General features: G+C 51.4%; 1 protein-coding gene across 1 annotated transcript in view; it reads left to right on the top strand.

Annotated features, from left to right (window-relative positions):
• Positions 1-18679, top strand: part of GLI3 (GLI family zinc finger 3) — a 558606-nt gene extending 539927 nt beyond the window's left edge. Inside the window, exon 15 of the mRNA XM_069613300.1 lies at positions 13952-18679. Within this exon, the coding sequence (XP_069469401.1) occupies positions 13952-16236 (2285 nt within the window). The 3' untranslated portion in view covers positions 16237-18679. The remainder of the gene's footprint in view (positions 1-13951) is intronic.
• Positions 18680-19003: the final 324 nt, after the last annotated feature.

Genomic DNA, 19003 nt, shown 5'->3' with positions numbered 1-19003 from the left:
TTACCTTGTACAGCACTTCCAGCCGCCACTCCCCCTTGCACTTCATTGTGCCACCCACCCCTGCACTTGCGTGACATGAATGACACCAGCACCAGTAGTATTGTTGACTGGCATCCCCTTCTGCCCCACCACCCCTCAGTGCTCAGCTGCACCTACAAACATTACTTGACCGGTGCTTCACGAATGCAAAATTATTCCGTTACAGGTGTTGGGGAGGTGGAATCACAATGTTTACTGCATTATGTTGATCTAGACAAGGCACTGTGCATCGTTGCCAATTTGGACTAGCAGATCCATGTACAACATGTATACTAATTGATGTGACGATGCAATGTCAGGACCAGAGTGGTTGAAATCCAAAAAAGTAGCCCTCCTCTCCCTCCTCACTTGGTGGCTATGTCACATGCCATGTGTGTGATGGCATGTGCCTTTGACATGGCAATCACCGCCCAATGTGTGATGGCAGTGCTAGGCATCAAGGTGAGCAGGCGTTGCTGTCCAATCAGTACATAGTATGCCCTGAGCCTCCCCTACAGACCCAGTGATGGTGAATGCATAGGAGGACTCCCAGTCATGTAGGACATGTGTCGTAGGACTACTGCCTATGTTGTTCATCAGCCCTTGTTGCATGCCATGGTGCTAATGCCTGTTTCCATTTTTCTCTTTCATGTCTTTGCAGGGGACGAAGCACTTGTTGATGCTGGGGATGTGGTGGTGGAGCCGTCCCAGGAGGGCAACCCGGGCCGACCTACCACAAGTGAGGGACGTGGTGTGTTTGTGGGTGAAAACCCACAAGTGCTGCAGGCCGTGCTGTCGAGGGGTGTCTCTGGGGGTTCCTCCCCCGAGCAGTATTCAGGTGTAGACTCGGAGGATGACACCTATGTGCAGTCGCAGGTGAGTGTTCTTGGGAGAGAATCTCCTCTGTCCGACCCACCTGCAGCCAGGCCATTGGCCTCAATGGGGATGTCAGTGTCGGCAGATCAGCCTCCGGTGGTTACGGATGCAGGGCCACACCACCCAATCTCTGATCCTGTTCCTGGGGCTGCAGATCAGAGAGGGAATGCAGTCCTGCAGCCTGAGGCCTTGCCGGCACAGCAAGGCGCAGTCCGCCTTGCCCCAGGCAGGTGTGGTGCCCGTCAACGTGGTGGCCGTATGCCACCTGGCAATACCGTATGGGAGCAATCCATCTACGGTATGGCCACCCAACAGGCAGCATCATCCGAGATGATTGCACAGGCCATGGATAGGGTGGCCACTTCCATTGTCCCCCCAGAAAGGCTGATGGAGCGACTGGAGCAGGCTACAGAGTCCATCTGCCAGGCACACAGGGAGGATATGTTGGCGTCCAACATGGACAGGCGGGCGGCACTGGCGACTCTGGGGGAATCACTTTCCATGGAGTCCCAGCGCCACAGGGAAGCCCTGAGGGAAGAACTCCGTCACCTCAGGTCGACCCTGTTAGAGCTTGAGGCTTCATCCCATAGAAGGACAGAGGAGCAGCTGGAGCGTCTGACACGGACGCTCTCGGCCGAGATGCAGGCAACTCGTGCGGAGGTCAGGTCATCCCGGGAGTTACTGCATGGGGACCTCCGCATGATTATAACCCAGAACCAGAACTACCAGACCCGCCTGCTTGCAGCCATGGAGGAGCAAACTCGTGCTTTGCGTGGGCTGCCTCCCATTGTCACACCATCATCTGAGGCAGCTCCCCCACCTCCAGAGTCAGCTGCAGGGTCTGGGCAGAGCCATAGCGACTCATCTCCCACAACAGAGTAGCCGTGTGGGCCACGAGCCTATGGGGTGTTTTCCTTTCCCATGATCCACACAGGTGGATTGTGGCGTGCATCCTGTCCTCGGACCTCATAGGTGGCCCCCCCCCCCCCGCCGGCCCTTTCATGGCCATTTTTTCTCTTTTTCATTTTTATTTTGCAAGAGTGTTGCCTTGTGTGGGTACCTGGGCATACACTGTATTGTGGCTGGGCACATGCAGGCTTGTCCTGAGTTTGGTTTCGATGCTTGGGTAGCAGACATCCACACCCCTCCTGCTTCCCTTTCCATGGGCTTGCAAAGGGTGTGCCCAAGTGACAGCAAATTACACGGTGACATTGGACTCCCATGAGCTGTTGGCCAGTCCATAGTCAATACTGTGTAGACATTCATAGTGTTCATTGTTGTTGCACCTAACTATGCATGATGGTATGATATGTGCCTCTACTTACATATGTTGCTCATGTTTTGCAGGTATTTCACACAGATCTTCACAAGGGCATACTCTCTGGAGTCACACTACATGTCGGTAGATGTGCACTGACACTTTTGCATGGCGCCATCACTGTACACCTCGACGGTGAGGACATACCAGCAGATTCAGGTAATGAGACTACCATTGATTACAAGCAATGTGTCTTGTTTGGGTGGGCTTCAGGGTGGGTTGGTGTGTAATTTGATAGAAATTACTCTTACACAGGTGTGTAGTAGTGGGCCCAGGGCGGTTAGCTGCTCAAGTGCGGCTATGTTCCATTTTGGGCACTGCTATTTGTGACACTGGTGTCATGTTGTGATGGCCAGTTTGTTTGCTGTCACATACCATGACATGGTGTCCTCAGTGGCGGGACTGTGAAGGGAGTGGGTGACATGGCAATGTTGTCATGTAGTGAATCGCCTGTGGCAATGCATTTTAGATTGATGGAGTTGTGTCTTTGCATTGTGATGCATAGCTGGTGTATGTGTAGCTAGGGGTGCACACATATTGACACTTCCATGTTAACAATCTCAGGCTGATGTGTATCTGACAGTTCATTGTCAAGTAATTTGCAGACATTGTCAGGTAGAGTCATCATTGATTGTCAGATGGCATGTGCCAGAGCAGTGTGCACTAGCCAGCACTGTGATTCCTAGGTGAAGAAGTTGGCCACCAGTTGCGTACGGGCTGCCTCCCCCCGTGCCCTTTCCCCTCCCATGCGCAGCGGGCGTGCATGTGGTTGTGGATGTGGGGGCACCACCATGTCCACGGGCAGGCCCCGGCGTGTTGCAACGTTGTGCAGGACACATGCTGCCACTATGATCCTGCACACTATTCGGGGAGCATATAACAGCTGCCCGCCAGAACGGTCAAGGGAGCGAAAGCGTGACTTCAGCACTCCGAATGTGCGCTCCACTATGCCCCGTGTAGCAATGTGGGCTGTGTTGTACCTTACCTGGGGTGGCGTGGTGGGGTTCCGGATTGGGGTCATCATGTGGGGGCTGATAGGGTAGGCACTGTCCCCTGCGGAGGTGGTGATGGGTATCATTAGTGGTGTTGTGTCATGACCCAGTATCTGACATGCATGCATGTGGAGTGGCATTCATGCTCACCAAGCAGCCATGTATCTCCATGCTGGCCAGCCTCTAGGTCCCGGCATAGGGTAGACATTCTGTAGATGAAGCTGTCGTGGGTGGACCCTGGATAGTTGGCATATACTGATGTGATGATTCCCTTGCCATTGCATACAACTTGGACGTTGATGGAATGCCAGTGCTTGCGGTTTCTATAGATGTGCTCTGTTGCCCTGGGAGGACGTAGAGCCACATGTGTGCAGTCAATAGCACCAAGCACTTTGGGGATTTGAGCCACACCATAGAATTCCTGGGTGCACGTCCGCCTTTCTGCATGAGTCCTGGGGAGATATATGTGCCTGCGGACTGAGGGCCGTGCAGTGATGATGTTCAAGACCTGGTGTAGGCAGCGTGACTGCGTGGCCTGTGACACACCACCCACTATGGCACTTGTCCGCTGAAAGGATCCAGTGGCCAAGAAGTGCAGTACATTCAGGACCTTCTGCAGGGGGCTGAGTGCTTGGGAGCACAGGGTGGGTGATGTGAGGTCATCCTCCCACTCACTGACCAGGTCCAGTATGATGTGTGCTGGAAACCTGTACCTCCCATACACCTGGTCATCAGGCATCCCGAATAGGCTGGTTCTGGGTGTGAATATTCTGGCCCTGACTCTCCTCCTCATCCTCCTTTGGTAGCCCACTGCCACTGCTGCTAGGAACGGTATGTTCATCCTGGCATCTGGCTTGTTTATTGAAAAGTGCGCAAATTAATGCCTTGCGCGTGTAGTAGGCAGCGTGTGAGCCTCGCACCCCTGGAATCGAGTTCCCACTCCAATCGCGTGTATATATTCCCACGCTGCAGGCATACAGGTGCGCTGACGTACTTGCCTGTGTAAGGGGCCGCGCGGCCCTGAAATACACGTACATAGGCCAATGGCGTGTACGCGCACTTTTGGCCAATTACACGCGATGAAATACACGTACATAGGCCAATGGCGTGTACGCGCACTTTTGGCCAATTACACGCGATGAAATACACGTACATAGGCCAATGGCGTGTACGCGCACTTTTGGCCAATTACACGCGATTACACTCAGACGTGCAGGATTTCCACGTGTGCTCCGTCTTCACGTGCTGAGTGGGGAACGCCCGTGCGGATCACGTCAGACGCGCTCACGCGATGAGGGACTCTGGTCCAATAGAATCGCGTATGCGTGCTGACGCACTTACGCGCTAAGGGCCTTTCCTCGGATTTCACGCTGACGTGCAGGAATTTCACGTGCCAAATCACTCCGTATCAAGCTGGCCACCCGAAAACACACGGAACACCACGCTCCTGCCCCGAAGGCCGAGTTACTGCCCCCCAAGTGCCCTGAGCAGCCTCCCACGTGCTATCTGCTGCTGCCTGCCTGCCTGCCTGCCTGCTGCCACCGTGCCCTGCCATTTGGTGCCTGCACATCAGCCATCTGCAGGGGTCCAGTTGCTGTGTCCACCCCTGCTGGAACTGAAGACTCCCAACTGGGATTACATCGCTCCACAGCCCAGCCCCAGGACCCAGTTGCCCACCCACACCTGCCTCTGGGGTTGCCATGTCGGGCACTTCTACATCTGGCACCAGTGGCAACCCCAGGCCAGAGGGGCAGAGGGGCACCAGCTTCACTGCCACCGAAGTTGGTGTCCTGGTGGAGCATGTCCTGGGGCAGTATGATGCCCTCTTTGGATCGTCCCGCGCCAGCAAGGAAGGACGGGAGAGGATCTGGGCCGACTGTGTGGTTGCCATCAACGCGGAGGGGGTGGCAACCCGCAACGTCTTGAAGATCAAGAAGCGCTGGGAGGACTTGAGGTCCAGGACCCTTGTGAAGGCCCGGCGCCTCGTGGAGGGGGGCCGGGGCCACATGAGTACCATCCAGAAGAGGGTCCTGGAACGCGTACGCCCAGCGCTCCACGCCCAGATCCTTGAGAGGGAGACCCGTCTGGAGTTGAGCGGTAAGTGTCCAAGCATCACTGTGTGAGACAGGGCATGTTGCGGTGAGCTGGTTCTATGATACTTGCCTGTATGTGTGCCATGTGCCATATATGCATGTATGTGTGCTGGGACATCATGGTACTGCCTGTGCGACCAGTGATGTGTGACCCACATGGTTGTTGCATGTGTAGAAATGCGGCATGGGGAGCACTATGCAGATTTGGGACATGAGAGCATGGCAGTCTCTGTACCTGGACATGGATGGGGGTGAGGATGGGTGCTGATGCCAGGTACATGTATGGTAGCCATGTCTGTGTGCCTGACCTGCATGTCTGTGACTTGTGCATGCCATGGATGCATGACTCATGTGTGTGACAATGCACAGATTCAGTGACGCACCCACCTTACCCTTGTTTTGCCTGTGTTTGGTGTGATTGTGGCCAGATGGATGTGACTGAGGTGTAGTGTGTGCATGTGATATGCATGAGCCATGATGCATGTGAGTTACATTTCATTGAATGTTTCAATAGTCATTTGGACATGCATGGAAATGTGCATGGCATGCACCATGCCTGTTACTGTGTGTGTTTCGCCTGCACTGACCCATGTGTTGTGGAGGGACATGATGGAAGTGTACTTTGACAGGGGTGCTCATCTGCTATTGCTTCCTGTCTAGGGGACCATTGTACAGTAGCCTGATGCTTGTGTTCTTTGTCTCCCTCTACACAGCGGCTAGTGAAGAAGAGGGCGGAGACGGCGCTGTGGAGCAAGGCGGCGGGGATGCCCCCACGGCTGCAGCGGAAGGGGTGGGTGAGCCCCCACAGGGGCCTGCTACGGCGGGAGACGGTGAGGAGCCATCCAGGTTGGTGGTTTGCACAGAGGAGGAGGAGGCCGACACTGGTGCACACATGGGCCCTGGTGGGAGCATCCCTGCTGGTGCAAGTGGTGCAGTCCAGGGCCAGGGGCAGGAGGCAGCACAGGTCACCGTGGAGGGGCCTGTGCATGTCGCTGTCCCTGACCCTGTGAGTGCACCACCATGCACCAGCAGGGATGCCCCGTCCCAGGCCCGTCCGCAGGTAGAGGGGATGTCCATGTCAACTGACTCCCCTCCACCTGCGGCCGTGGGAACCCCTGGCCGCGTGGAGCAGGTCCTGATTGGGGTCGCGATGCGCACGGCTGTGATTCGTGATGCCGTGCGTGCTTCCCGGGAGGAGCACGCACGTCATCACGAAGTGCACCGTGCCGACGTGGCCCAATTGGGATCGGCCATGTTCGGGGGGTTCCTGCATGTGTTGGCCAATCTGACGGCCCTCTCCTCCTCTGTGCAGGCTATCCACCAGTCGTTCTCCTTGCCGTCTTCCGGCCCAGATGCCACCATGGCCCCCTGTGGACCTGCCCCAACCAATGCAGCCAGCTCGGTGGGGATCCCATCCCTGCCGCAGTTGGGAGTCGGAGGTCCAGCAGGGGTGGACGACACAGCAAGTGGACCCCAGCAGATGGAAGATGTGCCGGCATCATCGGGCAGGGCACGTGCACGACGGCGTCGGTGGTTACCATCAGCCTGGATGCCGTCGTGCTGGCAGAGGCAGTGGCGTTGCAGGCAGCAGCGGGCTCGACGTGGGAGGCATCATGGCTCAGGGCCATCAAGATCGGAGGGGCAGGCATCGGCCGGAGGGCAGGGCAACCCTGGCATGGCGGTGTGTTCCGTGTGGGAGGAGTTTGGCCAGCGGATAGATGCGGAGCGGCAGCGGGCGGAAGAGGAGCGGCTCGCCATGGCCAGGGCGGAGATCTCCATGCATCAGGCATTGAGGCGGGCTGCGTGCCTCGAGGAGGCTCGCAGGGAATTTGGAGAGCATATGGGGTTGTCCCTGCGAGACCTCGGGGCCAGGACTGAGTCCCGCCTCCAGGACATAGACATGGAGTTCGAGGATGCCCTGGCCAACATCACCAAGTGAGCCGCAGGACTAGCCCGCTGCCTCTGTATATAGTTTTTTAGTTAGTTAGTGCTAGGTTTCCTTTATTTTAATTTTTTTTTTGGACCGCTTGGACAATGGCCACTTCTTTGTACATATTTTTTTAGATAGTTAGTATTAGGTTTAATTAGTGCTGTTGGGCTCATGGACCCTTGAACAATCCTGTAAATATAGTTATATTTTTTTGTGAGATAATTTATTTTTACTTTCATATTGGTCACACCATGACGTAATGGTTTATGTTTCATTTCATTCTACTTGTGTTTACTTTGGACAAAATCGATTCTTTTTTCTATCCTTTGTTTTTTGGTTTCTCATTTTTGTTCCCGGACATGGACCTTTTATTTGCTTTCCCAGATAGTTGTCAGAGTTAACTTTATTTTTATTTTTTAATACATTTTTATTTTATCTTACACTTGTGTCATTTTTTCTTTGATTTCTTACATGCCATGATATGGGTTTTGACATTGACTTGCACCCATTGTGTATGTGTGTGTGGCGGACATGTGTTCTTTTGCTTAGTTGCCTTTGGGGTTGTGTCATGTGATTGCATTCACTATGTGGGTGCATGCAATCCTTGCCTGGGTGTTTGTGCTGGGTATGCTGGTCATTACTGCCATTATTGTGTATCGTCAGGACCAGGGGCCAGGGGGACATGGGTGGGGGCCTGGTGGAGGGTGCCCCAGGTGGATGGGGGGTTGGGGTGGTGGGAGACATGGCTTGCCCATGGGTGGGGTCCTGCTGGCAGGTTGCCCACAGTGCTGGGGGTGGGGGTGGTGGGAGACATGGCTTGCCCATGGGTGGGGGCCTGCTGGCAGGTTGGCCACAGTGCTGGGGGTGGGGGTGGTGGGAGACATGGGTTGCCCATGGGTGGGGGCCTGCTGGCAGGTTGCCCACAGTGCTGGGGGTGGGGGTGGTGGGAGACATGGGTTGCCCATGGGTGGGGGCCTGCTGGCAGGTTGCCCACAGTGCTGGGGGTGGGGGTGGTGGGAGACATGGGTTGCCCATGGGTGGGGGCCTGCTGGCAGGTTGGCCACTGTGCTGGGGGTGGGGGTGGTGGGAGACATGGGTTGCCCATGGGTGGGGGCCTGCTGGCAGGTTGGCCACTGTGCTGGGGGTGGGGGTGGTGGGAGACATGGGTTGCCCATGGGTGGGGGCCTGCTGGCAGGTTGGCCACAGTGCTGGGGGTGGGGGTGGTGGGAGACATGGGTTGCCCATGGGTGGGGGCCTGCTGGCAGGTTGCCCACTGTGCTGGGGGTGGGGGTGGTGGGAGACATGGGTTGCCCATGGGTGGGGGCCTGCTGGCAGGTTGCCCACAGTGCTGGGGGTGGGGGTGGTGGGAGACATGGGTTGCCCATGGGTGGGGGCCTGCTGGCAGGTTGCCCACAGTGCTGGGGGTGGGGGTGGTGGGAGACATGGGTTGCCCATGGGTGGGGGCCTGCTGGCAGGTTGCCCACAGTGCTGGGGGTGGGGGTGGTGGGAGACATGAGCAGGTGTGCAGGGTAGTTCCCTGTGGTGTGTGCTGCCTGCAGGGGCCGTGGAGGGTGTACAGGTAATGCCTGGGAGCACACAGCCAAATCGCGTGTGCAACTTCCCGCGCGCCCCTGAAATCCACGTACCCGGCCATTTCGCGTGTGCAACTTCCCGCGCACCCCTCGAATCCACGTTCCCTGCCATATCGCGTGTGCAACTTCCCGCGCACCCCTCGATTCCACGTTCCCTGCCATATCGCGTGTGGGACTTCCCGCGCGCCCCTGAAATCCACGTACCCGGCCATATCGCGTGTGCAACTTCCCGCGCGCCCCTGAAATCCACGTACCCGGCCATTTCGCGTGTGCAACTTCCCGCGCACCCCTCGAATCCACGTTCCCTGCCATATCGCGTGTGCAACTTCCCGCGCACCCCTCGATTCCACGTTCCCTGCCATATCGCGTGTGGGACTTCCCGCGCGCCCCTGAAATCCACGTACCCGGCCATTTCGCGTGTGCAACTTCCCGCGCACCCCTCGATTCCACGTTCCCTGCCATATCGCGTGTGGGACTTCCCGCGCGCCCCTGAAATCCACGTACCCGGCCATTTCGCGTGTGCAACTTCCCGCGCACCCCTCGATTCCACGTTCCCTGCCATATCGCGTGTGGGACTTCCCGCGCGCCCCTGAAATCCACGTACCCGGCCATTTCGCGTGTGCAACTTCCCGCGCACCCCTCGATTCCACGTTCCCTGCCATATCGCGTGTGGGACTTCCCGCGCGCCCCTGAAATCCACGTACCCGGCCATTTCGCGTGTGCAACTTCCCGCGCACCCCTCGATTCCACGTTCCCTGCCATATCGCGTGTGGGACTTCCCGCGCGCCCCTGAAATCCACGTACCCGGCCATTTCGCGTGTGCAACTTCCCGCGCACCCCTCGATTCCACGTTCCCTGCCATATCGCGTGTGGGACTTCCCGCGCGCCCCTGAAATCCACGTACCCGGCCATTTCGCGTGTGCAACTTCCCGCGCACCCCTCGATTCCACGTTCCCTGCCATATCGCGTGTGCAACTTCCCGCGCACCCCTCGATTCCACGTTCCCTGCCATATCGCGTGTGGGACTTCCCGCGCGCCCCTGAAATCCACGTACCCGGCCATATCGCGTGTGCAACTTCCCGCGCGCCCCTGAAATCCACGTACCCGGCCATATCGCGTGTGGGACTTCCCGCGCGCCCCTGAAATCCACGTACCCGGCCATTTCGCGTGTGCAACTTCCCGCGCACCCCTCGATTCCACGTTCCCTGCCATATCGCGTGTGGGACTTCCCGCGCGCCCCTGAAATCCACGTACCCGGCCATTTCGCGTGTGCAACTTCCCGCGCACCCCTCGATTCCACGTTCCCTGCCATATCGCGTGTGCAACTTCCCGCGCACCCCTCGATTCCACGTTCCCTGCCATATCGCGTGTGGGACTTCCCGCGCGCCCCTGAAATCCACGTACCCGGCCATTTCGCGTGTGCAACTTCCCGCGCGCCCCTCGAATCCACGTTCCCTGCCATATCGCGTGTGGGACTTCCCGCGCGCCCCTGAAATCCACGTACCCGGCCATTTCGCGTGTGCAACTTCCCGCGCACCCCTCGATTCCACGTTCCCTGCCATATCGCGTGTGCAACTTCCCGCGCACCCCTCGATTCCACGTTCCCTGCCATATCGCGTGTGGGACTTCCCGCGCGGCCCTGAAATCCACGTACCCGGCCATTTCGCGTGTGCAACTTCCCGCGCACCCCTCGATTCCACGTTCCCTGCCATATCGCGTGTGGGACTTCCCGCGCACCCCTCGATTCCACGTTCCCTGCCATATCGCGTGTGGGACTTCCCGCGCGGCCCTGAAATCCACGTACCCGGCCATTTCGCGTGTGCAACTTCCCGCGCACCCCTCGATTCCACGTTCCCTGCCATATCGCGTGTGGGACTTCCCGCGCGCCCCTGAAATCCACGTACCCGGCCATTTCGCGTGTGCAACTTCCCGCGCACCCCTCGATTCCACGTTCCCTGCCATATCGCGTGTGGGACTTCCCGCGCGCCCCTGAAATCCACGTACCCGGCCATTTCGCGTGTGCAACTTCCCGCGCACCCCTCGATTCCACGTTCCCTGCCATATCGCGTGTGGGACTTATCGCGCACCCCGGTATGCACGCACACGTTTATTTTTTCTCTCTGCGCGTGTCTGTGTTTGTGGGTACCCCTTTGTACGTCATTTGTCCAGGAGGGCAACAGTATTGTACATTGGTTATGTCTGTATATAGGTACTATTTGTTGGCGCGCCTTTTAGCGCACATTTCTTGCAGGCGCAGACACGCTACCGCCTGCTTTCTTGTGGCGGTCGTGTTTGTGCCTGTTTGTGCCTGTGCGCTGCTTTGAGCGTGCGCTTTTTTGCCCTATTCTATTCCATGAATACGTGTTGTATGCGAGCGTGTGGGCGTTCCGCGCACTTGCCTCCTGAACTTTCCCCGTGCCGCCCACATTCTTCCCCATTCCGAGTGTTGTGCCCCATTTTATTCCCCATTCCGAGTGTCCCGCCCTGTGTTCCGCCTACTTTAGAGCTGTGCGCTGCGCTCGGAGTGATGGCGCAGTGGCCGTGGCGCACGACGTTGGTTGACCTGTGCGCCGGCCTGCGCCGCGCGCTTTTTCGGCGCACGTCCTCTGCTTTTCTTGCGCACGGACTTCCATGAATCGACGTGCGCTGGTTTCCCTGCGCTTTGCGCTGATTTTCGGCGCAGCGCACGTATTGGCCCCTCTGCGCCGGGATTTTCGGCGCACATTTATTCCATGAATCGGCCTGTATATTCTTTCAGCTGCAAGATGTCGATGAGACATATGATCACTTTGAAAAGTGGTTGACTTTTATGGCAGGTGCTATAGGAACTCTAGAAAATCTATTTATTCTGCATGTAGATTCCAATTTGCACAGCTACTGATATTTTAACATCCATATGTCCTTCCTATTGAAAGTATACAATGCATTTATTGGTGTAGATTTGTGGGAAAATACATATTTACATCCAATGCACATTTACAAGTTTAATGATCATAAGAGTCCCTTCAGTGGTTTCTTGATAAGAGGCATTTTATGATGAAACATATAGAAGACAATGAGCAGTCAACTCAGATTCTGAAATTGAAAACATCAATTTCTTTTACCTACTAAAATCTCATGCAGATGTCCAAAACGTAATTTCTGAGGCTTGTGGAATCTGCTTAGATCACATGCTATGCATAGGCTGACATCTAGTGGAAGTTGTAGAGTATTACAGTTGTTTTCCAAACTCGAAAAGGGACGTCGACAGGACTTGTCAGTAATACTATCCCTAGTGTGACATCCACTGTACCCATGGTCACGTGTCGAGGTCCCTCTGATTGTTTTTTTCAGCCATCATCATCTGACGCTAAAACGCAGAATTCCTTTTCGGCTAATGCCATTGATTAACAACGTAATTAGAGCTAGTTACTCTTTCTGTCCTTTATATCACCATTCTTCGATGATCATCTTCGACAACGGTTTCAAGAAGAAACATCGTCAGAGGCAGAAATTGCCTCAATGACATGCCTTTGGCCTTGGAAGGCCGCTCTGGACCTCGGCCCAAACAGTAGGGAGAGTGGCAGGTGGTCATATCTTAGGCTACTAAGAGAATGCATATTTCCCCTTTCCCCCTCTATATTCACCAAGCAGCTTTTCCAACCAATCATGTAAAAAACACCCTTTAAATTTTGCCCGAATTGCAACAAAAAAATTGTCCTGGAAGGACAAGCACCGGGTGTGCAACCTCTGTATTCCGAGGGACCAGGACGAGGGCCACTGTAAAGCTTGTCAGCTTTTCAAATCCAAGATCCTAAAAAACTGAAAGACAAAATGTTGGGCCCACCATGCCATGCAAGCCGAGACCACCATGGACGTGGAGGAAGCTTCGAGCGACCGCAGCTTCGCCGTCTTTTCGGACGACAAAGGCAATAGGGAACCTTTGGATTTCCACGTGCTAGCTCTGACACCGTCAGTCAGGCCAGCGGCGCTGTTACGGGGACGACACCCGGTATCATTAGCACACACAAATCATCTCACACAAAGCACATATCCCAAGGCCAGAAATCAACGATAACACTGTCGAAGCGGCTGCACATGGCGTCAAGGGGACGGTCCACTAGCTCCCTGTCCTCTGGGCAATCAAGATCACGTTCGCCCCACAACAGCCCCCTAAAATCGCAGGATAAATCTGACTCGGATGCCGTGTCGAATACAGAAGCCGAAGACTGAGTGTCGAAGGTCGTGGCTCCGGCCCTCCCGTCTGCCATAATATGACAATCTTCAAAGCGTTGAAATCAGAAAAACACCTGCTGCCTTAGAAAATGTTGCAAGGTGTCCTCAATTTGAAGGTACTCAATTTCTAAAACTTGGAATTCTGAAGTGTTGACTTGGCCCATGCAGATTACACACATACATACACCAGGCAAGCTCTGAACTTGCTGAGGCCCTGATTTTGTGCAGAGTTTAAATATGCCACTGGTGTAATAAAAATCTCTTAACCAAGAGTGCCTTCAGCCACCTGATTTATAAGCAGCATGTGTGTCCTTCATTGAAGTCCTCTTAAAAGCAAGCATTCACAAAGCCAACAGTTTTGGCTTGTGTATAGGTATTATATAGACATTTTCCAGGCACTGCTATTATATGCTGAGGTAAAAACACAATTTTGTTGTTGCGACCATTAATGGCCAGTTAGTTCCATTTAGGCGGTGCCTGACAAATGCCTTTGTACATATATTTCATTTGGAAACCTTAACACCCAGGCACAATTGGGATTTTAAGAGACACAACCAAAATGATAAGCAACAAGAACAATCTACATGAACATTTCTAGTGCAAAAGACACCTTACAAAGAAAATAGCCCCTTTACTTGCAAAAGTATGCTTATTTGTGTTTTCTTGTGTGCCTTTGTCTAGTACCTGTATTTAAAAAAAAAACGTTGTCATTAAAATGATACACTTTATTCTCCCTGCAAAAAAGGCCTTTACAAATCTTCTATCCAAAAGGTATTTCGTTTGGTTATGTTTGTAGCATCATTATACCATGCCTGCTTTATACTTCCGTTTCTGAATTGACATATTTCTGTTTGCAAAGGTTAAAGGACTTTTTTTTAAAAAAGGTGCTAATAGGTGATCCGTTTGCTTTTCTGTAGGTTTCCAGTCAAGCAACAACTACAGTTCAGGAGGGTCCACGACCATGCTTCCCAACAGAAACGACTTTTCTAGCACGGACATCACAGTGTTAAACATGCTGAACAACAGGAGGGACAGCAGCACGAGCACCATCAGTTCAGCCTACCTGAGCAGCCGGAGATCCTCTGGGATTTCATCCAGCCGCCGATCCAGTGAGGCATCTCAGGTTGAGGGCCGGTATCACAACTTGAGTGTGACAGATTCTTATGATCCCATCTCCACTGATGCCTCAAGGAGATCAAGCGATACCAGTCAGTATGATGGCCTGCCAAGCTTCCTGAGCCTCACCCCCGCTCAGCAGTACAGACTGAAAGCTAGATATGCTGCAGCAACTGGTGGGGCCCCACCTACTCCACTGCCCAACATGGAGCGGATGAGCCTGAAAACTAGAATGGCACTTCTGGGTGACAACAGAGAGCCGGCACTAAATCTCTCTTCGGGGAACATTCCAAGAAGGTCCAGCGATGGCGGGGCCAACAGCTTTAGCAGAAGGCATATGTTATCGCATGAGATGCAAGGGAACACGACACGAAGAGCTAGTGATCCTGTAAGAATGGTGTCTAACCTTTCTTCCACTAGAGTACAGCGTTTCAACAGCCTAAACAATGTCAACCCTCAAGCTCTTCTATCCATGGAAAGGCGTAATCTGAGCCTCCAGAACTATACCCGGTCTGATAGTGGTCCAATGCGCAACAATTACTCCCCCTGCCCTCCAAGCATTAGCGAGAATGTCGCTCTAGAAGCCATGATCATGGAGGCCGGCGGCAACCTAAATGATGATGATTTGCTGCCAGATGATGTTGTTCAGTACCTGAACTCACAGAATCAGGACCCCCAACAGCACTTGCAGAACAGCGTCTCAGGAAACAGAGATCAGCAAAGCACCTCAATGGCGAACAACAACAGCAGTTTTGAGCAGGGGCGTGCAATGAACAATCAAGAAAATCAGTCGTACCACAATCAAGAACAACTCACCTCTGACCCTAACAAAAATGACTTGCCAATTCAATGGAATGAAGTTAGCTCTGGGAGTGCCGAGCAGTCGCCCTTGAAAGGAAAATATGGCCAACGTTCCATGGTTCAGCAAAACCGGGCTTTTGGCCTGTACAACAACATGATCCTTCAGCAGCAAAGTCAATCACGAAATGCAATTGTCCAACAGCAAGGCTACATGCATAACTCAGCAAACAGTGCATACAATTTACAGCAGAATTCGTCCATTAACCACCCTGGTAATTCCTTCAACAGCATGCAACCAAACAAAGAGCAGCAGTTTGGCGAAAACCTGAGCAGGCCAGACATGATGGGCAGCTCATGCGATGTGGCCACTCAAAGACTAAAGCTGAAAAACAACAACATGCAAATGAATGCTGGGCAGACAGAATTCTCATTATCTTTGTTGGCAAGCTCACAAGCAGCAGACATGGAAAATGGATTGCGCAACAGAAGTCTACTTGAGCAGGAGTATTTGTCGCATGAGCATCTTGCAACTCAGCAAGGGAGTGGTGCTGGAAGATCCAATCAAATGATGTTAGGCCAGGCTAATGTCCCATCACACACCAATTTCTACCTTGGGCAACAGAGCTGTCCCCCACTGCCTACTAACCTTGGCAATCAACAGTCCAGTTTGCTAGCCCCCAAATCTGACCAACCATGTGCCAATAATAGCTTTGGTGGAAGTCGACGAGAAAACATGCTTAGGCATCATGTACTGCCGTTGCAGGGACAAATCAATGATACAAACCAGGCATGCAGGGTAAACAGTGTTAAGATGGAGACAGAAAGCGAATTTCAACACTCCTGTGCTAACATACAGAATTACTCTGGTCAGTTATATGACCAAAATGTAGGCCCTAGTCAGCAAGACATGAAAAACAGCTCTCTCTCCATAGCAGAATCCAGCTGCCTCCTACAGGAAACCACCAATTCTTCTGAACTCCTCTCCCCAGGGGCCAATCAAGTAACCAGCACAGTTGATAACATTGACAGCAGTGGTCTGTTGGGGGTGCAGATTGATTTTGACGCCATCTTAGATGATGGGGACCATGCAAGCTTAATTTCTGGAGCCCTCAGTCCGAGTATCATCTTGAATCTCTCGCGCAACTCTTCCCGCCTCACTACTCCACGAGCGTCTCTTACATTCCCAGTGATGCCTGTAAGCACAACCAACATGGCAATTGGGGACATGAGTTCTTTGCTGACCTCGCTTGCAGAAGAAAGCAAGTTTCTTGCCGTTATGCAATAGAAATCTGTAAACAATGGCTAGAAAATAAGAGACAAGTTGACTGAATTTTTTTAGTTATGTATGTATTTTAGCAATGTCATCCCAACCTATTGGGATGTGCTCCAAGTATGTTCCTTTTATGGAATAATGACTTTGAAAACCCTACAGTGTTCTACGGAGAAACTGTCTTCCATTTCAGTTTTTGGATCAGTATTGTCACCCTTTCTTTCCCACCTCGTCTGAAAGTCAGTATGCTATCTTTTATTGTAAAAACAATGTAGAATCGCGACATGCATGCAAGCAAAAAGGAAAGCAAGGAACGCCGAGTTTCAAGTTTCCTATTGCGCGGAGAAACACATTTTGTACAAGTAGAAAGACGTATATATTATTTTTTTATGGAAGCCTGAAACGTGTGGTGGTTCAGAGAGCTACTGTTGCAGCTGGATACCATACCAGTTCCACCAGAAACCTTTACAGAGCTCTGTTTCAGAGTAATGTTCTATTTTTACTGTCCTGTGGTGGAGGAAAATAACTGCAAAATTCAGGAGGCCGGAGCAAGTTCACTCAATATCAAGGGCCGCTACAATCACTGTCGAATCGTTGATTCACCCAGAACACGCTGAACAGCACCTTTTTGGGATAAGGGATAGGGCTCTCACCAACATAAATGGAATGTGTCAATCATTGATGTTTGTTCTTTTTTTGTGTATGTACATATTCACTCATGTGGGTATTCCACTGGATAATCCAAGTGACGACTAATTCTTGGAAGCCATCTTGAGGAGCCGTGTACGGCCAACTTCTTTCCCTGACGCTATGTCTCTTGTGCACTCCAATCATATTTGTTTTTTAGTGTGCAATGTTGAAGCATGCCAGACGCAATGCCCCCAGAATGTGTGCTATCATGCCACTGATAGTTCACAAATCATGATATATGTGTTTTTATTTGTAAATGTAAGCCATATAAGCAAACAATGGGTACTCATGTTCACTTAATAATTGCATTGTTATTCCTTTGCTCAAGCTGTTTTTCTGAATTGTTTTAATATTGCTGGCCCCTATGTGGCTATAACGCTAAGAAAGCATATCATTTTTTCCATCCATTTTAGCTGGTCTCAAACTTCAGAGGTCACTTTTTTAATGGTGAACATAAAGTGTTTGGTACAAGAGAATTTGGTGCAAGTACGGTACTCACTGGTGCTTATGAATATGCTAGGTAGATTGATAGCACGACTGCAGCAATGCATTTTCAAATATTATTTAATATTTTCATTTCTGTTTAGCATGCCAGAGCTCAAAAAATGGTACTTTGTTCTGAGTCCTTTCCTATTCAAAAAATGAAATGCCTAAATTCTGAAGGAATACCCACCCGCTCGCTGACTGTATCAGAAAAAGCACAGACCATCTCGGCTGACTCAATAATTGTGATGTTCACAAGTACTGTAATTGAGCTGAAAAACCTAAAAATGCTTAAGATACCTGTCTGTTGTCTCCACAGCAGAATCTTCTGACAAAAAAATGCAATGTCCAGACTTGTCATGAAGTCAGGAAAGCAAATTAATATCCCACCTCACCAATTAACAAACCTGTTGCTGAGGAATGTATGGCACTTCTAAATCTGGGTTTAAAAAAAAAAAAAAAGCTAATAAAATAATGGTCTGAAGGGTACGGTTTTATTTGAGAATGTTTTTAAAAGTCATCCTTGCAACTTTTGGTACTTATGATTCAGATCATTGTCATATTCCCTTTGCACCAAAGGATATCATACATAGGAACATTTCATGGAATTGCTCAGCCAATCATATTTCAGGATTTCTTATTTTCCTAGTCTAGAAACATTCAATAAAATAACCTTTTAATTTAATTCGCCCATTTGTTGAGCATCTTCCTGTCTTGGACACTTAAGTCGTTATCTGTAACTTCTAAAATTGTAAGTATGTGCCTTATTTTGTGTGGATTAGAGGGACCAAGAACTTTGCCAAACTGTAGCTGAAATGCTCTGCTTTTTAAATCGGCAAGGCACACAGCACACCACTGTTGATTAGAAGGATCTTGTTGGCCTCTTGTTTCTTGTAGTAGAGTTCTTAAATCCTTAGAATACCCTCTTTTGAAAAAGTATTGTGGCATATCCTTCAGACATGTAAAATAGAAAACTGACTTTCATTTTTTTCACTTTTTTTTTAAAGTTCGTTTTTTATACAGTATTGTAATGCTGTTTTTTTAATATGTAAATACATTTATGTCTGATAGAGATAGACCTATGATGTTCGGGGACTGATGTACATTTGGTACGCCTACAGTTGCGAACGTATGTTTTCAAGCTATAGCTTGATCTCAAGGCTCTCTAGCACTGTGTACATAAGAACTGTGCTTTGGCTTTCAGAAGCGATTAGCTCTTTTATAACAAATGTGCAAACATTTCTTACAATGTAAAATAAAAAAAAAACTTTGTACTTGAAAAGTATGTATTGTTTGTTTCTTGTGCTTCGTAATGATCAGATTATCATTAGTTTCTATCTTTGGCGTTTGTACTTACTGGCATTATTTGTGATAATTGTTATGCCTATTAACTTCTGGAAAACGGCCCGGTGGCGCTAAGGTCCCCTTTCTTCCAACATCAACTCTTTCATTAAAATGGGAAAGGGTTTCTGCACATTTATTTGACAGAGTACTTCTGCATATCAGAGCATTGTTCAGACATATTGCTCTTTTATGGCTGGAAACATCCAATTCTTTGAAACATATCGCCACTCTTCCAGCCACAAAATATCACATAGATAGCTCATAC

The sequence above is a fragment of the Ambystoma mexicanum genome, chromosome 5p (genome assembly GCF_040938575.1).
Source record: "Ambystoma mexicanum isolate Mex_15411 chromosome 5p, UKY_AmexF1_1, whole genome shotgun sequence".
Lineage (NCBI taxonomy): Eukaryota > Metazoa > Chordata > Amphibia > Caudata > Ambystomatidae > Ambystoma > Ambystoma mexicanum.
Note: the sequence above shows the minus strand (reverse complement) of the source record. Positions and strands in the feature narration are given on the sequence as shown.